Below are 14107 nucleotides of genomic sequence, written 5' to 3'. Positions count from 1 at the left end.
AGATATTATATAGTAAGCCTAGGGAAAAGAGCTAATTCTTATTCAAGAGATAACGTATTTGATTCCACGTTTCTGCTCTATCCTTTGAGAAATGTCTGCGTAAAGGGGGTACAGTCAAGCGGCCGGCATGTAGACAGCGCAGAAACACAAATAATAAAGTAAAATAAACCCTGACAATTCGCCCAGTAAAGTGCATAATTCGGCAGTAAAGAGCATCTTCCTCTAGACCCGCCTATATGTTGGGCGAAAGGGTATAATTTGCCCTGAACACGAGTGATATCAAAATGAAGTTGCCCACTAACGCGCAGGGGCTAGGCGTTTCGCGTCACTTTTCTATTGCCTCAAACTGCCAGTGCATATCGATGCTACAACATCAACTACAGAAATGGCCATAACGTTGCCTACCTTCTCGAGCAAGGAATGGTTACAGTGACAGCAGGGATGTCACCCCGGTCACGACCATCTTGTGGACATTTCGCACCGTCAGTAAACAGAAGAAAATCAATTACAACCAAGCGAGTGCCTGCTCGAATTGGCCCGACGGCACGTCACGTCCCAGCAGACCAAATCGAGCCTCGATCGATGCGTCCTTGCTCGAAACAGGCGACCTTGAGCAAAAAGAAAAGCGAGGGTCCCGTGGCATGACGTGCTCGCGTGTAGCCCGTGCAGGTCATTGCTAATGCACTCCCAGTATGCGACACCCAAGCGGAAGGCTGGCCCAGGTATACGGCAAGTAAAGATCCTTAACTAGCTATCATGCAAACAGTGGAAAACCAACGAGCTGAAGCGTGACACCGTTAGTTTTGAAGATGCAGGCAAGAGGCAGTTTGTTTTAACATCCAAAGCAAACGCCTCATCAGGTGTGATATTAACCTGCTTGCGCCTTATAGGAATGGCAGCTGTTTAACGAAATGACTTGGATATCGCGATTTATTTTAAGAGCACAGTGCTCTCCTGAGAGCTAAGACTTGGACCTGATGACGATTCTGGGTAACGATGGCTCTGCAAGGAGTTAAATTACTCGTGAGATGAATATGCAGCTCTATCGTGGGGTAATATAAACCTGCTCTTGTTCAAGCTGCTTCAGTTTTTGAAGTGAGCAACTAAGCAAACCCAAAGGCTTTGATACAGCCGCCCGACGGCCGGTCAGAGAAAACTGGCACATGTAGAAATGCTACTGCGGCCACCGCTTTGTTCAATGCGACGCCAAGCTCCTTAACGGTAAAAGATATAGATTGCATATGGCGTAACATTAAAATTAAATTATGGGGTTTAACGTGCCAAAACCACTTTCTGATTATGAGGCACGCCGTAGTGGAAGACTCTGGAAATTTCGACCACCTGGGGATCTTTAACGTGCACCTAAGTCTAAGTACACGGGTGTTTTCGCATTTCACCCCCATCGAAATGCGGCCACCGTGGCCGGGATATGGCGTAACATGCATGCCGTAGCGGGCGCGTGCGGCAGGCGCGCTACTGTTTATACGCGCTGGAAGGATGAAGGAGGACAGTGAAGATACGTGACTGAAATCCACTGCGCTTAAACGATCAAGGTCGAACCCACAAACAGTTGTTCTCGTGTAACTGCTACATTTTCTGTAATAAAAAGAAGCTCAAACAGTGCAAAGTTTCAAAATCTTTAAGACGCCAATATTACGACGCCATAGCTTTCTAATGAGTACAGATATCTGCTTTCTTTAATCTTGCGCTCCCAGTGTTTAAAAGTTCCCATAACTATAGCATTCTCAATCTGATTCTCCGTATTCATTACGACTGCTTCACCAACTTTTGCCAAATCGAAGTAACGATTTCGAGCAACTCCATATGCACTCGGCTTGGTCTTCTCTAAACGCAGCAATAGAATCAGTTTGTAATATTACCAACTTGCTTCTCGTTATATACAGGCTGTTAATTTTTTAGCTGCACCAATTTTTTTAAAGGTTGCCTATGGCAGATAGCATAATTCTAACTCTTGATTTAAATCACTCGCTGAGGCGACCATTACTTCTATAGGGAATCAAAACGTTCAATTGAATAATTAGTGTAATTACGCTAATTGACGTTTAATTAATTACATTACTACACATATTTCAGTCCATGATTTATAGCCGCTGAGCTTGCATGGCGTATCCTCTTGGAACGAATTATCTGGGCAGCACCAGTTCCGATATATTAATTTCCGAAGTGTCCGTCGAAATGCATGGCGATCCAGTCACTTTTTTAAGAAACCACTGTTTTATGCGTTTAATGTCAAACTGCTTGAAATACTGTCATGTTCCCATCTCGAAAACTTTCGTTAAATTTCGCGAATAGGGAATCTAAGCGGAAATTCGGCTTCATCAGTTCCAACATTCAGCCTGCCCCTATAAGCCCAACAAATTTCATCGAAATTGATTCATCCGATTCTAAGCAGAGCCATTTTTCCAGAAGAGATATTTGTTCACATAATCATACCCTTTTGTTCTCCTTATCAACGCCCATGCCCTTCATTTTTGCCACATCCTCGTGTATACCTATCCGTAGGCTGTAGTTTTATTTCTCGCTGACCTCAGTGCATTCTTTTAGATTTATTTTCACATAAATTACAGCCTACCCTCTCTCCATTTCCATGTATTTAGATGAAATAGACCGATGTAAAGGCTATACATTTAGGAGGCTAAAGGGAAGGTTGAGTGTCGCAACTTTCGTCAAACTCCGCCTGAAAACAATATTGGACTGGAGCTACAGCTTTACAGCAAGCAGAGCAATGTTTTCAGGCGTCTGTTGCCCTAGCATTTCTCTTCGGTTCGTCTGCGGCAAGATATGCCCGCGCATCGTAAACGCTGCAGGCCCGCTTGGCTGGCGACTATTCTTGCCTCAGCCCGTCGCTTAGCAAACACAAACCGTACATCCTGGCCACGTAACAGGATGCAAAAAAAGATGTTTCATTTCATTTCATTTTATTACCTTAAAGGCTCCAATAAATGGAGCGTTACATAAGGGGTGGCAAGAATAAAAATACATAGTCACAATAACAGGAAGTTTTTTACATTTTCGGTGAACTTGGATGGGCACATAATGACAGCAACGTCGTTAGGAAGGCCGTTCCAGTCTGCAGCTGTGCGAAGAAAAAAAGAATTTGAAAACGTGACAGTGCGTGCGCGTGGACGGGCAACCTGTAGCTGATGGCTGGTGCGGTGAGATATGCGTGTAGGAGGAAGGATATAAGGTGGGATGCGCATATGGCTATGAAAGAATTTGTGAAATAAAGCTAGGCTGGCAATGCGACGACGGAGCGATAAGGGGGATAATGCGGATGCAGTTTTTAAGGAGGAAACGCTGATGTCAAAGGAATATGATGAGTGGATGAAACGAGCGGCGCGATTTTGTACAGATTCAAGATCATTAATTAGGTATGCCTGATGAGGATTCCAAATAGGCGATGCAAATTCTAGTTTTGACCTGACAAATGATTTGTAGGCTAACAATTTTACATGTTGAGGAGCGTGATGCAGATGGCGTTTTAAAAATCCTAAAGTCCTGTTCGCGGATGATATTAGGTTAGTAACATGAGGATTCCAGGAAAGATCGCTCGAAATTGTTACTCCTAAATACTTGTATGAATGAACTAGTTCTACCGGAACTTCAGATATTACATAAGGAAATAGGAGGGAATTACGGCGACGGTGAATGGACAAATATTTACACTTACGCGGGTTAAGTTCCATTAGCCACTCGTTACACCAGTCCTGGACTGCATCAAGATCACTTTGAAGAGAAGATTGGTCAGCGGTGGAATTAATAACACGATATATCACACAGTCATCCGCGAACATACGTATGCTAGATGTTACGTTTAATGGTAAATCATTTATGTATATTAGAAAAAGTAGCGGGCCCAGCACGGATCCTTGTGGGACGCCTGAAGTTACAGAGACTGAATTAGAATTCCTATTATTAATGGTGACGAATTGTGAACGATTAGTCAAGAATTCTTCAATCCACTTTAGTATATTAGGGTCAAAATTTAAGCGGGAAAGCTTTATAAGAAGGCGTTTATGGGGCACTTTGTCAAAGGCTTTAGCAAAATCTAAAAATATTACGTCAGACTGAAGATTACAATCAAGGTTAGAGTGCAGATCGTGTAAGAAAGCGGCAAGCTGAGTCTCGCAGGAGTAACCACGGCGAAACCCGTGCTGGGCAGGATTGAAAAAGTTATTCGAGTCGAGAAATGTCATGATGTGAGTATAGATGACGTGTTCCATGATTTTGCAGGGAATACTAGTTAGAGAAATGGGACGGTAATTTAGAGGCGAGTTCTTGTTACCTGATTTGTGGACTGGAACGACCTTCCCTTGTTTCCATTCTTTGGGCAGTTGGCCTGTGAGGAGTGACTGAGTGAATAACATGCACAACAGGGATGAACATGTATCTTTGGTGTTCTGCAGAATCTTAGCGTTGATGTTGTCAATGCCAGCAGAGGATGAAAGCTTTAAGTTTTCTATTAGGGACAAAATCCCTTCTGAAGAAAATACAAGCGAAGGCATTGTATCCTGAATAATTGCGAGGTTTGAAGAAACAACCGGATCGATTTCATTAGTAAAAGCGGATGAAAACGCTGCGTTAAAAATGTTGGCGCATTCGGATTCACGGATAGTTTCACCTGATGCATCGGTGAGGGAAATTGTGCGTGTATTCTGGGGATTAATGACTTGCCAGAACCTACGGGGGTTAGTAGACAACATGTTTGGCAGGTCATAATGAAAGAAAGAGTGCTTGGCTTCTCGCACATTTTGTAGGTAAGTTTTTTCCGCTGCATAATACTTGTCCCAAGCGTTCTGACTAGGCCGCAACTTGGCTGAACGAAAAAGACGCTTCTTTTTGTTTTCAAGGCGTTTTAGTGAGTTTGTGAACCAAGGGTTTAGGGGGTTAGTTCTTATAATTATGCTCGGAATAAACCTGTCAACCAAACCTTCAATTTTTGTCTTAAACAAGTGCCAGTTATCGTGGATAGTTCTTTGATTAAAGTCAGACTGAAAACGGGGTAAGAATGTGCGAAGTTCATTATTTATGGCAGTATAGTTTCCTTTATCATAAAGCCGGATGGTACGTTTGCTAGTTGTCCGTGAAAATGGTTTAATGGTGAAGTCGGCTTGTATGACTTGGTGATCGCTGACGCCTGGTAGATGCGTGATGGAATGAACGTATTCCGGATTATCCGTTAATATTAGGTCGAGAATGTTAGCGCAGTCCTCAGTATACACGGGTTGGCTCCGATATAATTTGAACAAGATTAAAATTAAGGCAAACATCAAGAAATTCGTTAGCATCTCTGTTACCTGTGGTAGTTAGATTATGCCAATCAATACTCGGGAAATTGAAGTCTCCAAATAAAAGAGTACAGGTGTTTGGATGCTTCGTTTTAATTTCATTTATTGCATTATTCAGTTTTGTGGGGAAATCCGGACTGTTAGGAGGCCTGTAGCAAACGCCAATCAAAACGGACTGAGGTGAAGCGTGACATAAGACCCATAACATTTCTATGTCTGATGAAATATTAATGGTTGTACATGATAGTTCATGTCTGGTTGCAATCAGTACTCCCCCTCCCCTCCTATCTGGGCGATCCTTGCGGAAGACACGGAAATTAGGCAGGTCGGCAAGGACTTCACTATCACAGATGTCGCTGTTTAGCCACGTTTCCGTCAAGATTAGTAGGTTGCTGGCGGAAGATGAGACGATATTTGAAATAATGTCGCGTTTTGAAATGAAGCTGCGCACGTTAGAAAAAATAGCTGACAATGAAAGTGCTTGTTGTTGAACATGCTTAGAATGGCCTGTCGATTGACGGTGAGATGATTGCTATTTCACTTCTTTTACTGTTTGTGAAGCTTCATCGAATGTGTAGCGTTTCGGACCAATGTGCAAAGTTTTGAAGCGCAGGGAGAACTTATCGGATACCGATCTGGCATAGGCTACAAGATTTTTGCGAGTGTTACGGACAGAAGCGGAAAAGTCTTCACCAATGCTGTAGTTCGTGCCTTTAAGTTTATAACCACATGATAGAATGCTTTCTTTAGTTTTGGACGATGTGAATTTTACTATGATAGGCCTAGTACGATTAGATGAGTGACGCCCGAGACGGTGAGCACGCTCTATTAAATGAGGGTCGATGTCAAAGCCTAGTTGTTGAGAGCAATGGCGAATGACGGTTTGTTCAGAGTCTGCAAAGGTTTCAGCGGGGTTAGTGTCCGGAACATTGTAAAAAATGAGATTGTTACGACGGGAGCGATTTTCTGCGTCGTCCACTCGTGCTTCCAGTTTGTCGACCTTGCAGGTAAGTTCGGTTGTTAAAGTTTTCAGGGTGCCTATTTCAGAGTGGAGAGCAGAAAGGGTAGTGTAGTGGGATTCCAGAGCGTCCATGCGTTTGGTTAGGTCGGCCAATGTTGTGTCAGTAGTTTTCAGCTGTTGTTTAATGTCTTGTAAATCAGACAATAACGCGGTTTGCCCGGCAGTTAGTTTCTGGAGCTCGGCAAGTACTGTGGCGAAACGGTCGGGGCCTGGGTTAGTTTCTACGTCACCCGACAATAGCAATAGAATACGAATAACATGCGAACATTCGGCAACAATACAGGCACAGCACTGAGGGCTCGGTAGCTGCATCAGGAAAAGGTTACTACTTTTTTTAGCGAACAGAGAAAATTTATCACCAACCTGCATCATGAAAAGCAGCGGATTAGTAGACTGCACTGTCGCGCAGCTACCGGGCCCACAGAGTGGCGGCGATGAGCGCACGCGTTTTGTAGCAGCAGCGGATGATGTTCCTGGCGATGGGGTTGTCCACTGATGATCCGAGATGCGGTAGACTGATGGCAGTAATGGCGCATGCAGCTCTGATGACGTTGCGGGTTGATCCGAGATGTGTTGATTGTGGTAGGGCAGGTTCGCGGAAGGCACAGATCCACATGAGGCAGACGGTGGAACGGTTAGAAGTAGGCGGACGGCGAGAGCAAACACCTGCATCATGAAAAGCAGCGGATTAGTAGACTGCACTGTCGCGCAGCTACCGGGCCCACAGAGTGGTGGCGATGAGCGCACGCGTTTTGTAGCAGCAGCGGATGATGTTCCTGGCGATGGGGTTGTCCACTGATGATCCGAGATGCGGTAGACTGATGGCAGTAATGGCGCATGCAGCTCTGATGACGTTGCGGGTTGATCCGAGATGTGTTGATTGTGGTAGGGCAGGTTCGCGGAAGGCACAGATCCACATGAGGCAGACGGTGGAACGGTTAGAAGTAGGCGGACGGCGAGAGCAAACACCTGCATCATGAAAAGCAGCGGATTAGTAGACTGCACTGTCGCGCAGCTACCGGGCCCACCTAAGCGCGTTCATATCGCGTTCCAATAAGCGCGTTCATATCGCGCTTATTGCACCTTTGCTTGCCAACACGTTCTTCCTGGCGGGTTTTTCTTTTCATTATTGTTGTTTCTAGCACATTACTTTACGAGGGAGCTGTAATGGCTGCAAACAATTGTTCAAAGTTTGATAAAGAGGCTGTCTGCGCGCCTTTACACACATTTTTTTTCTATCGCCGCCCCTGCCGAACAATGGAATTCCGTAACGGTGATCATCCATTCACATATGCTCAAGGGGTTTTTAGTTTTATCCAATTCTTGTTACCGAAAAGTATATTAGCTGTTTAGTCAGTTTCTTTCAAATAGTATACATTAGGATTGCTTTCTTTCTGATGTTTGTACGCTTATGAATGCATCGTGACTTGATCGGCGATTTCTATAGCACACGTCACCTTACCAATGTTTCCTTCCTATTGGCCAAATTCTGCAACAGCCCTATATGTGAGGCCGCAGTGTGTACAACTAATCAAAGTAAAATGCCGAAGGTCAAATGTCTTGATCACCTCTACCTCCGCACTCGTCTTTTGTACTTGTCATAACATGATTTTATGCGTAATTTTTAAGCAATCAAAATTTTGTCAACAACGTCAACGAAAATGCGCATTGTTGTTGAATGAACACCCGTACATTGAAAGCACATTACATGCCACTTATCATGCGGACAAAGACGTTGGCCTACAGCTTACGAATAGTATACTCATGGAATCGGTGTGGCATGCCCACTGCCTTTCGTGACCAGCAACGCAGGCATTCCCGATCTGCTATTCGTACACCATACAGCACTGTTCCACAACACTCGTCGCAAAAATATGCGTAGAAATTGGTATATGTTTATGAGACAATGGTTTGCCTCTCAGGTATACCCGGCTGTCGAAATGCCGACGCGTTTGGGATAGGTCGATTCGCTCGAAGGTGTTATCGCTAGAAAGTTGCCAATCGGTAGCAATATTTCTCATTCGGACGCAATTGCGGTGCAAGGGGGAACCCGCCCCCTGCACTTCGATAACAGAACGTGACGTGCGTCTATTCTTTGTTTCGCCTGTTTGAACGCGGACATTGCACTTGAAGTGGTCATTGCAGCGGAACCCGATCGCATAGAGAGCCGGAGGCCGCAGGCGCTGGCTCTTTCGTTCTCGGCGCCCGCTGTGTGGAGGCCCTCGGAAGCCGTTTGCCGTTCTCGATGCAACTCGCGCTTCCGCAGAGCCAATCGGCGCGTGCGCGCGTTTCCTCGCCCTCTGTTTGCCCGAGCCGGAAATAGCCTAGCAATATTATTTTTTGTCCATTACTGCCTCGGTGGCATCGCGTACGTACCAACTCGGGCGCCTGCAGCAACTCTTGCAGGTAAGTTGATTGATTCGTCAGTACTTTATGTTTAGGGCACACCACTGTAGGTACTTTATTTTTAGGGTATCTGAGCTAAGGTTGGCCAAGTCGTTTAAAGAGAGAAATAGAAAACGCAGTGCGAGATACGATTTAAAGATCCATGTTTGGTCGTCAGAGGTCTGACGACCGAACACCGTAGATCATAAAATGGTGTCTTGCACCGTGTTTCTTAAATCTTTTTGTTTTATTTGAATCACTTGGCGAATATTAACTGAGCCACACGGTATAAAAGTTTGCTACAGATATTTAAGGATTATGTTCACAGCTGCCATTCAGCAGCGTCTTTTGAAACCGATGCAGCGATTTTCTAAACAATTCTTGACACTCAACTGAGCGTTTCGATCATATTATCTACTCAATCTTGGGCCGAAGAAGCGCCCAGTCCGGACATCACTGCGGAAATGGTCTCCAAAGCGTTCGCTTCAGCATGGGTTTCCCGCTTCGGATGCCCCAACATTGTTACAACTGATTGCGGCCGGGAATTTAAATGTACTTTCTTCCCTTCCTTTTAAAACATTTGTCTTTCTTTTGCTTCATTTTTTGTGTATGGTAAACAGTTAGTAAAGAAGGAACGATTTTCCCTTTTACTCAGTTCACTTTACTTACGTACGTTTTCTTGTCTTTTATTTCATGTTACTAACTGATCTGTTAAGAACTTATAGAGCCATTTCTTAGTAAATGCGACTACTTTTGGTTCAAGGTGCGATGTTTGGCGCCCTTAAAGGGACCCTGAAACGCTTTTGACGATTTTCTACAAACGTACTGAGTCGTTAGAGTAGGTCCTTCTGATCATTAATTGACACATCTAAGTGCTCTGCGTAAAGCGTGTAATTTATTATAAGGTTTTAAAAATGCACATCGCTGCCGATCGCAGCGCACTGCTCGGCGGAATTTTAAGCCGCCCCTACCCATATGAGCGAAATCACCCATATGACGTCAGTGGGGCGAGCTATCCGATTGGCTGACCAGGGCGCGTGATCGATAATTTTTCCAACTTTATAGCAAACAAATGATCTTCGTAATAGTTGGAATGTTAGTTAATTTGTTTTTATAAAAAGAAAGTAGCATAAAGAGAATGCACAAGAACAATTTTTCAGTACACTTAAGCACTTCCGGCACACAGCAAGTGTCGTCTGCTTGTGTTACAACGTACTCCATTTTGACGAGAGCTCCGCGGTCATAGTTGGTCTCGGTCTTTTCGCGAGCACTATGATTCGACTTTGTTGCCTTGTAAACTGCAAACGTAGCGACTGGCAATATGTCAAGCTGCGACATCGTGTCCTTCTGCAAGGCAGCGTACGAGCGAACTGGCTGCTGCGCATCGGACTGCCGCTATACGATCGGCGCCAGGATTTGCGCGTTTATGGCCGTCACTTTACACCGGAAGATTACTAACGCCATAGCGTTTCGCGAGTCCCGTATTAGGGAAAACGTAAGCGCAAGGGGACAGGGTCTGGCCGCTTGACTGTGCCGTAACTGGATGAGCCGAGATGAGCAGAAGGGCAAATGTGAATGGTCTGCATGGTGCAGCCACCTGGAGGCATAGAACTCAACCATACACAGTAGCAGCAACGAAGCGTATTCTTCTTTGCTGCCGGTGCGTATTTTTCGCAGGAGTGTAATCATCAACACGTTGTTTTTTTAAATGTTTAAAATGTTTTACACTTGGTTAGAGCAATATTAGCGCTTTGTTTGGCTGGTTAAGCGCTGCGCCAACAAGTTTCTAGACCGTGCAGACCGATCAGGCCACTCACGTACGTCTCCGCCAAAGTTCCTTCATCAGCTTGAGTTTATGCATCCAGTCATTTGCCGAAATGACCAGCTTGCCTGTGGTTAACGGAATACCAGACACGTTCGGCGCTACGACAGAATGCTCGCAACGCACGCTGCTTCGATAGCTCTCGCTTGGGGTCGACAGCCAAGCGGCTAGCGGAGAGGTTTCGCGCGGGCGGGGGCGGGCTCCAAAACAACCGGAAGTGGACGATGTGACGTCGCATCGTGACGCAGGACCAGTGAAGGCGGAGCTTAGCCCCGCTCGCTCGGCGAACGAGTTGAGGAGGAAAAGCGTGGCTGGGGAGGAGGGTAACTTCTAATAGCTTGTAGCTCCATTAATACGTAACGCTTCACTTAAATTGTGGTGCGAATGTTCTACTTAAGCTGTACCCTACGCGTCTACAAAATTTGTCCGAACCGTTTCAGGGGCCCTTTAAGAGTAGTCTAGTTTGTTAGTGACGAGTAGTGTAGCCAAACTGTTTGAAATTGTTTTTCCATTTCTATTCTTTCTTTAATTTTTTTTATGTTTTGAAATATGAATGTTTGTGCATTTTTACCGAAATATTACCGCTCACAACGGAGAGCAAATTCATGACCTCGTGCTGAGCGTTAGAAGGCCAAACCCTTCTGTTTTTGTGGCAAGTTCCCAGGCGGGTTCTCATGAGCTGGCACAGTAATTGTCACCTAATCGGGAATTGATCTTATTTCCGTGGTTCAGCCTAACAAGCTTCCGATGTTTAGAGTAGTGTGTGTGCATATGTTCAAAATAATTTGCAATAAGATATCTTTCCTTATGAGAGGTCGAGAATGTTCCATTGAATTTCTTGTCCGAGATTTCCCATTTCGGAGCTGTAGAGCGGTGCATGAGAGACAAAACAATGGCAGTGTTTCGTCCCCCTCTATTTTAACGGCGATTTTCAAAAGTGGGTGCGGCGCACCAGTCATGTCAAACAGCAAAGATAATGCGGTCTTGCCAAAAACGTGAATAGATGACACCGATAGAACGCGAAATATTATATTTAAATATTAAATTTAAGAGTATATATAATCAAGATATTTAAGCACCTGGAAAACCTTAGTCGTGTGAATGTGGACGCTAATGCTACACTGCGAGCAGAAACAGGGCGCCCGTACGCATGCATTATGGCGAAAGCGTGGCTAAGGCGGCAGATGACAATCGACAATAAGCACCTTGACAACAGACTCGAATGTTTGTTTGGTCGACAGCTGTCACGACGATGAAACTGCTTGATCGTTTGTACCTTTATGCGTTCACTATCCGTGGTTGTGCTATGAAGCGAGTTTGTGTCTGAGAAATAAATGTGGCGCTGGTGGCAGGATAAGGCAATGTCATTATCTCCGCACTCTGGGCCAGCAATAAATACGACGCTATATATGGCGACAATGCAAGGAGGAGGAGTAGATTTTAATGAAGAGAAAGGAGGAGAGGTCGGCCTGGAGAGCGGGTCTATAGCCTGCTACTCCTCACTGGAGAAAGGAGAAGTGGGAAATACAGGGAAAGGTAGGTGGCGGGTGATTATGTTATGGTACAATGAGATACTATATACACGTTGTCCAATATGTGGATGCGCAGTGTAGACGCAATACACGTAAGAGTAATCTTGTCCATAGAACGAGTAATCTTGTCACAAAAAGTTATTGCGCAAACACATTTCGCACTGACGGCACGTCTCACAGCTTCTAGAGGCGATCGTCTAAACCAGTCTCACTTAAAAAGTTCAAAAGTGATTTTATGGCACTTTGGGCACAGTGAACACTCCTCCACGCACCCAAAAGCTTTTCTTCTGAAAAGGGGCGGGAGTCCAAGTGAGTGTTCTTCGTTCGGCCACATATTGAGGGCACACGCAAAGTACGTGAGCTATTGTCTCGAGAGTGTGACAGACGCTACATTCAGGGTCCCGTGCTTGTCCAATTTTGTGAAGGTATCGGTGGGTGTATGCCACACCCAGCCGTAATCAATGAATGAGTGTTTCCTGGATTCTTCGCAACCGAAGTGGAAGCCGGAATTGTAATCCAGCGTCAAGTCTATGAAGGCGCTCTTGTCGATGTTCGGGGTTGTCTTAATGTCGCGCCGTAGAAGTTTTAATGGAGGTATGGAGCAAGGCGTTAATGTCATACCGGGAAAAATGAATTTTTACAATGGTTCCGTCAGTGTGCGCCTTTTTTGCTTCCGCGTCAGCCTGTTCGTTTGCAGCTATTCCACAATGGCCATTATGCTGGCCTCGCGGATCGCACTTGACGGGATCAAAGCGTCCGCTGTCCAGCTAGATAACGGGTCGAACGCAGTTGAACATTTAAAACAAACTTTAATTACACTGAGAAGGTCAAAAAAGCAAGTCAGAAATACACAAAACGTTCAGTTTTAGCCCCGTAAAAAAGTGGTCCGGTCTCTAGGGCTGGTGGGGCGAGTCTGCCCGTCCCGCGCTTTTCCAACTGCGGTTTCCATCCCCGTCGCCGCCCCCAGGCACGGGAAACAACAGACGACACCCCGAAGCGTCGTCACTGGGTTTCTTTCAGGAACCGAACGGAGGGAGCGGGGTCCTTTCTCTCGCGCACAGCTTGGAGTCCGCGGGGGGCCAGTGAAAGAGAAAGCCATAAAAGTAAGGAAGGCTCGCTTCCCTCTTGAAAGAAAAGTCTGGCCGTGCATTCGCGACGCGCACAGAACACTCCCCGTCTGGTGTCTTCCGTTGTAAAGACGCCACCACTATATCACGGTCACAGCAAACGCACAACTTCTGTTGTTGGCCGGAAGAATGTTTTCACAACCCCGTCTTTGGCTGTTTTCAGCTCGACCTTGCGCACCCTTCCATCTGCGCTGGGCAGGCTTCGTGTAATCACTCCGACGGGCCAGTCGTTGCGGGTTGCTTCTTTATCCCTGAGTAGAACGACGTCGCCTTCTTTGAGGTCGGGTTTTGCTGCTTGCCATTTTCGGCGTTGTTGCAAAGTAGTGACATACGTTGTGCGCCAGCGCTTCCAGAACTCGTCAGCCAGGTTTTGCACGAGACGCCAATGCCGTTTGTAGAGGTTGCTTGTATCTAACTGCCCAGTTGTTACAGATGCACTTCCGTGTTTTTGGGTTAAGAGTGTCGCCGGAGTTAGGATTGTGGGATCTTCGGGGTCAGACGAAGTAGGAGTTATGGGCCTGGCATTAATGATGGCCGCAACTTCTGCCAAAAAGGTTGCAAGAATGTCATGCGTGAGTCGTTGATGACGTGACTGCATGAGCATTGAGTCAAGAATGCGACGTACAATGCCTATCATCCGCTCCCACGCACCGCCCATATGGGACGCGTGCGGTGGATTGAATATCCATTTGCAGCCGTTTCCGCTGAGGAACTTGCCTATTTGTGAGCGATGAATGCCCTCTGCGCTGATTCCAAGTTCTCTGCAAGCTCCGATAAAATTGGTCCCGCAGTCAGAGCGTATTAGCTTGACGGGCCCTCGCACTGCTAGGAACCTTCGGAAGGCATTAATGAAACTCGACGTATCCATTGATTCGATTAGCTCAATGTGCACTGCGCGAATGCTTAAGCAA

At 45.8% G+C, this 14107-nt stretch overlaps 2 protein-coding genes across 5 annotated transcripts in view; one reads left to right on the top strand and one right to left on the bottom strand.

Moving 5' to 3' along the window:
- LOC135902447 (cytochrome P450 4V2-like) overlaps positions 1-14107 on the bottom strand; it is a 160504-nt gene that overhangs the window by 68192 nt on the left and 78205 nt on the right. For 2 of the 4 annotated variants that reach the window (XM_065432527.2, XM_070537807.1), the window contains exon 1: positions 6694-7348. The exons of 1 other annotated variant lie outside the window; for it this stretch is intronic. Coding sequence is in view for 1 of the 3 variants with exons in the window: in XM_070537807.1 (XP_070393908.1) it covers positions 6694-7308 (615 nt within the window). In the remaining 2 variants the exon portion in view is untranslated. Of the gene's footprint in view, positions 1-405; positions 561-6693; positions 7349-14107 lie in introns of those variants that run through there. One more of the 4 variants, XM_065432526.2, reaches the window with a different exon arrangement.
- Positions 8670-14107, top strand: part of LOC135902448 (normal mucosa of esophagus-specific gene 1 protein-like) — a 28533-nt gene continuing 23095 nt past the window's right edge. The window contains exon 1 of the mRNA XM_065432529.2: positions 8670-8736. The gene's annotated coding sequence lies outside the window, so the exon portion shown is untranslated. The remainder of the gene's footprint in view (positions 8737-14107) is intronic.

Source organism: Dermacentor albipictus, chromosome 4, assembly GCF_038994185.2.
Source record: "Dermacentor albipictus isolate Rhodes 1998 colony chromosome 4, USDA_Dalb.pri_finalv2, whole genome shotgun sequence".
In the NCBI taxonomy this organism is placed as follows: Eukaryota; Metazoa; Arthropoda; class Arachnida; order Ixodida; family Ixodidae; genus Dermacentor; species Dermacentor albipictus.
Note: the sequence above shows the minus strand (reverse complement) of the source record. Positions and strands in the feature narration are given on the sequence as shown.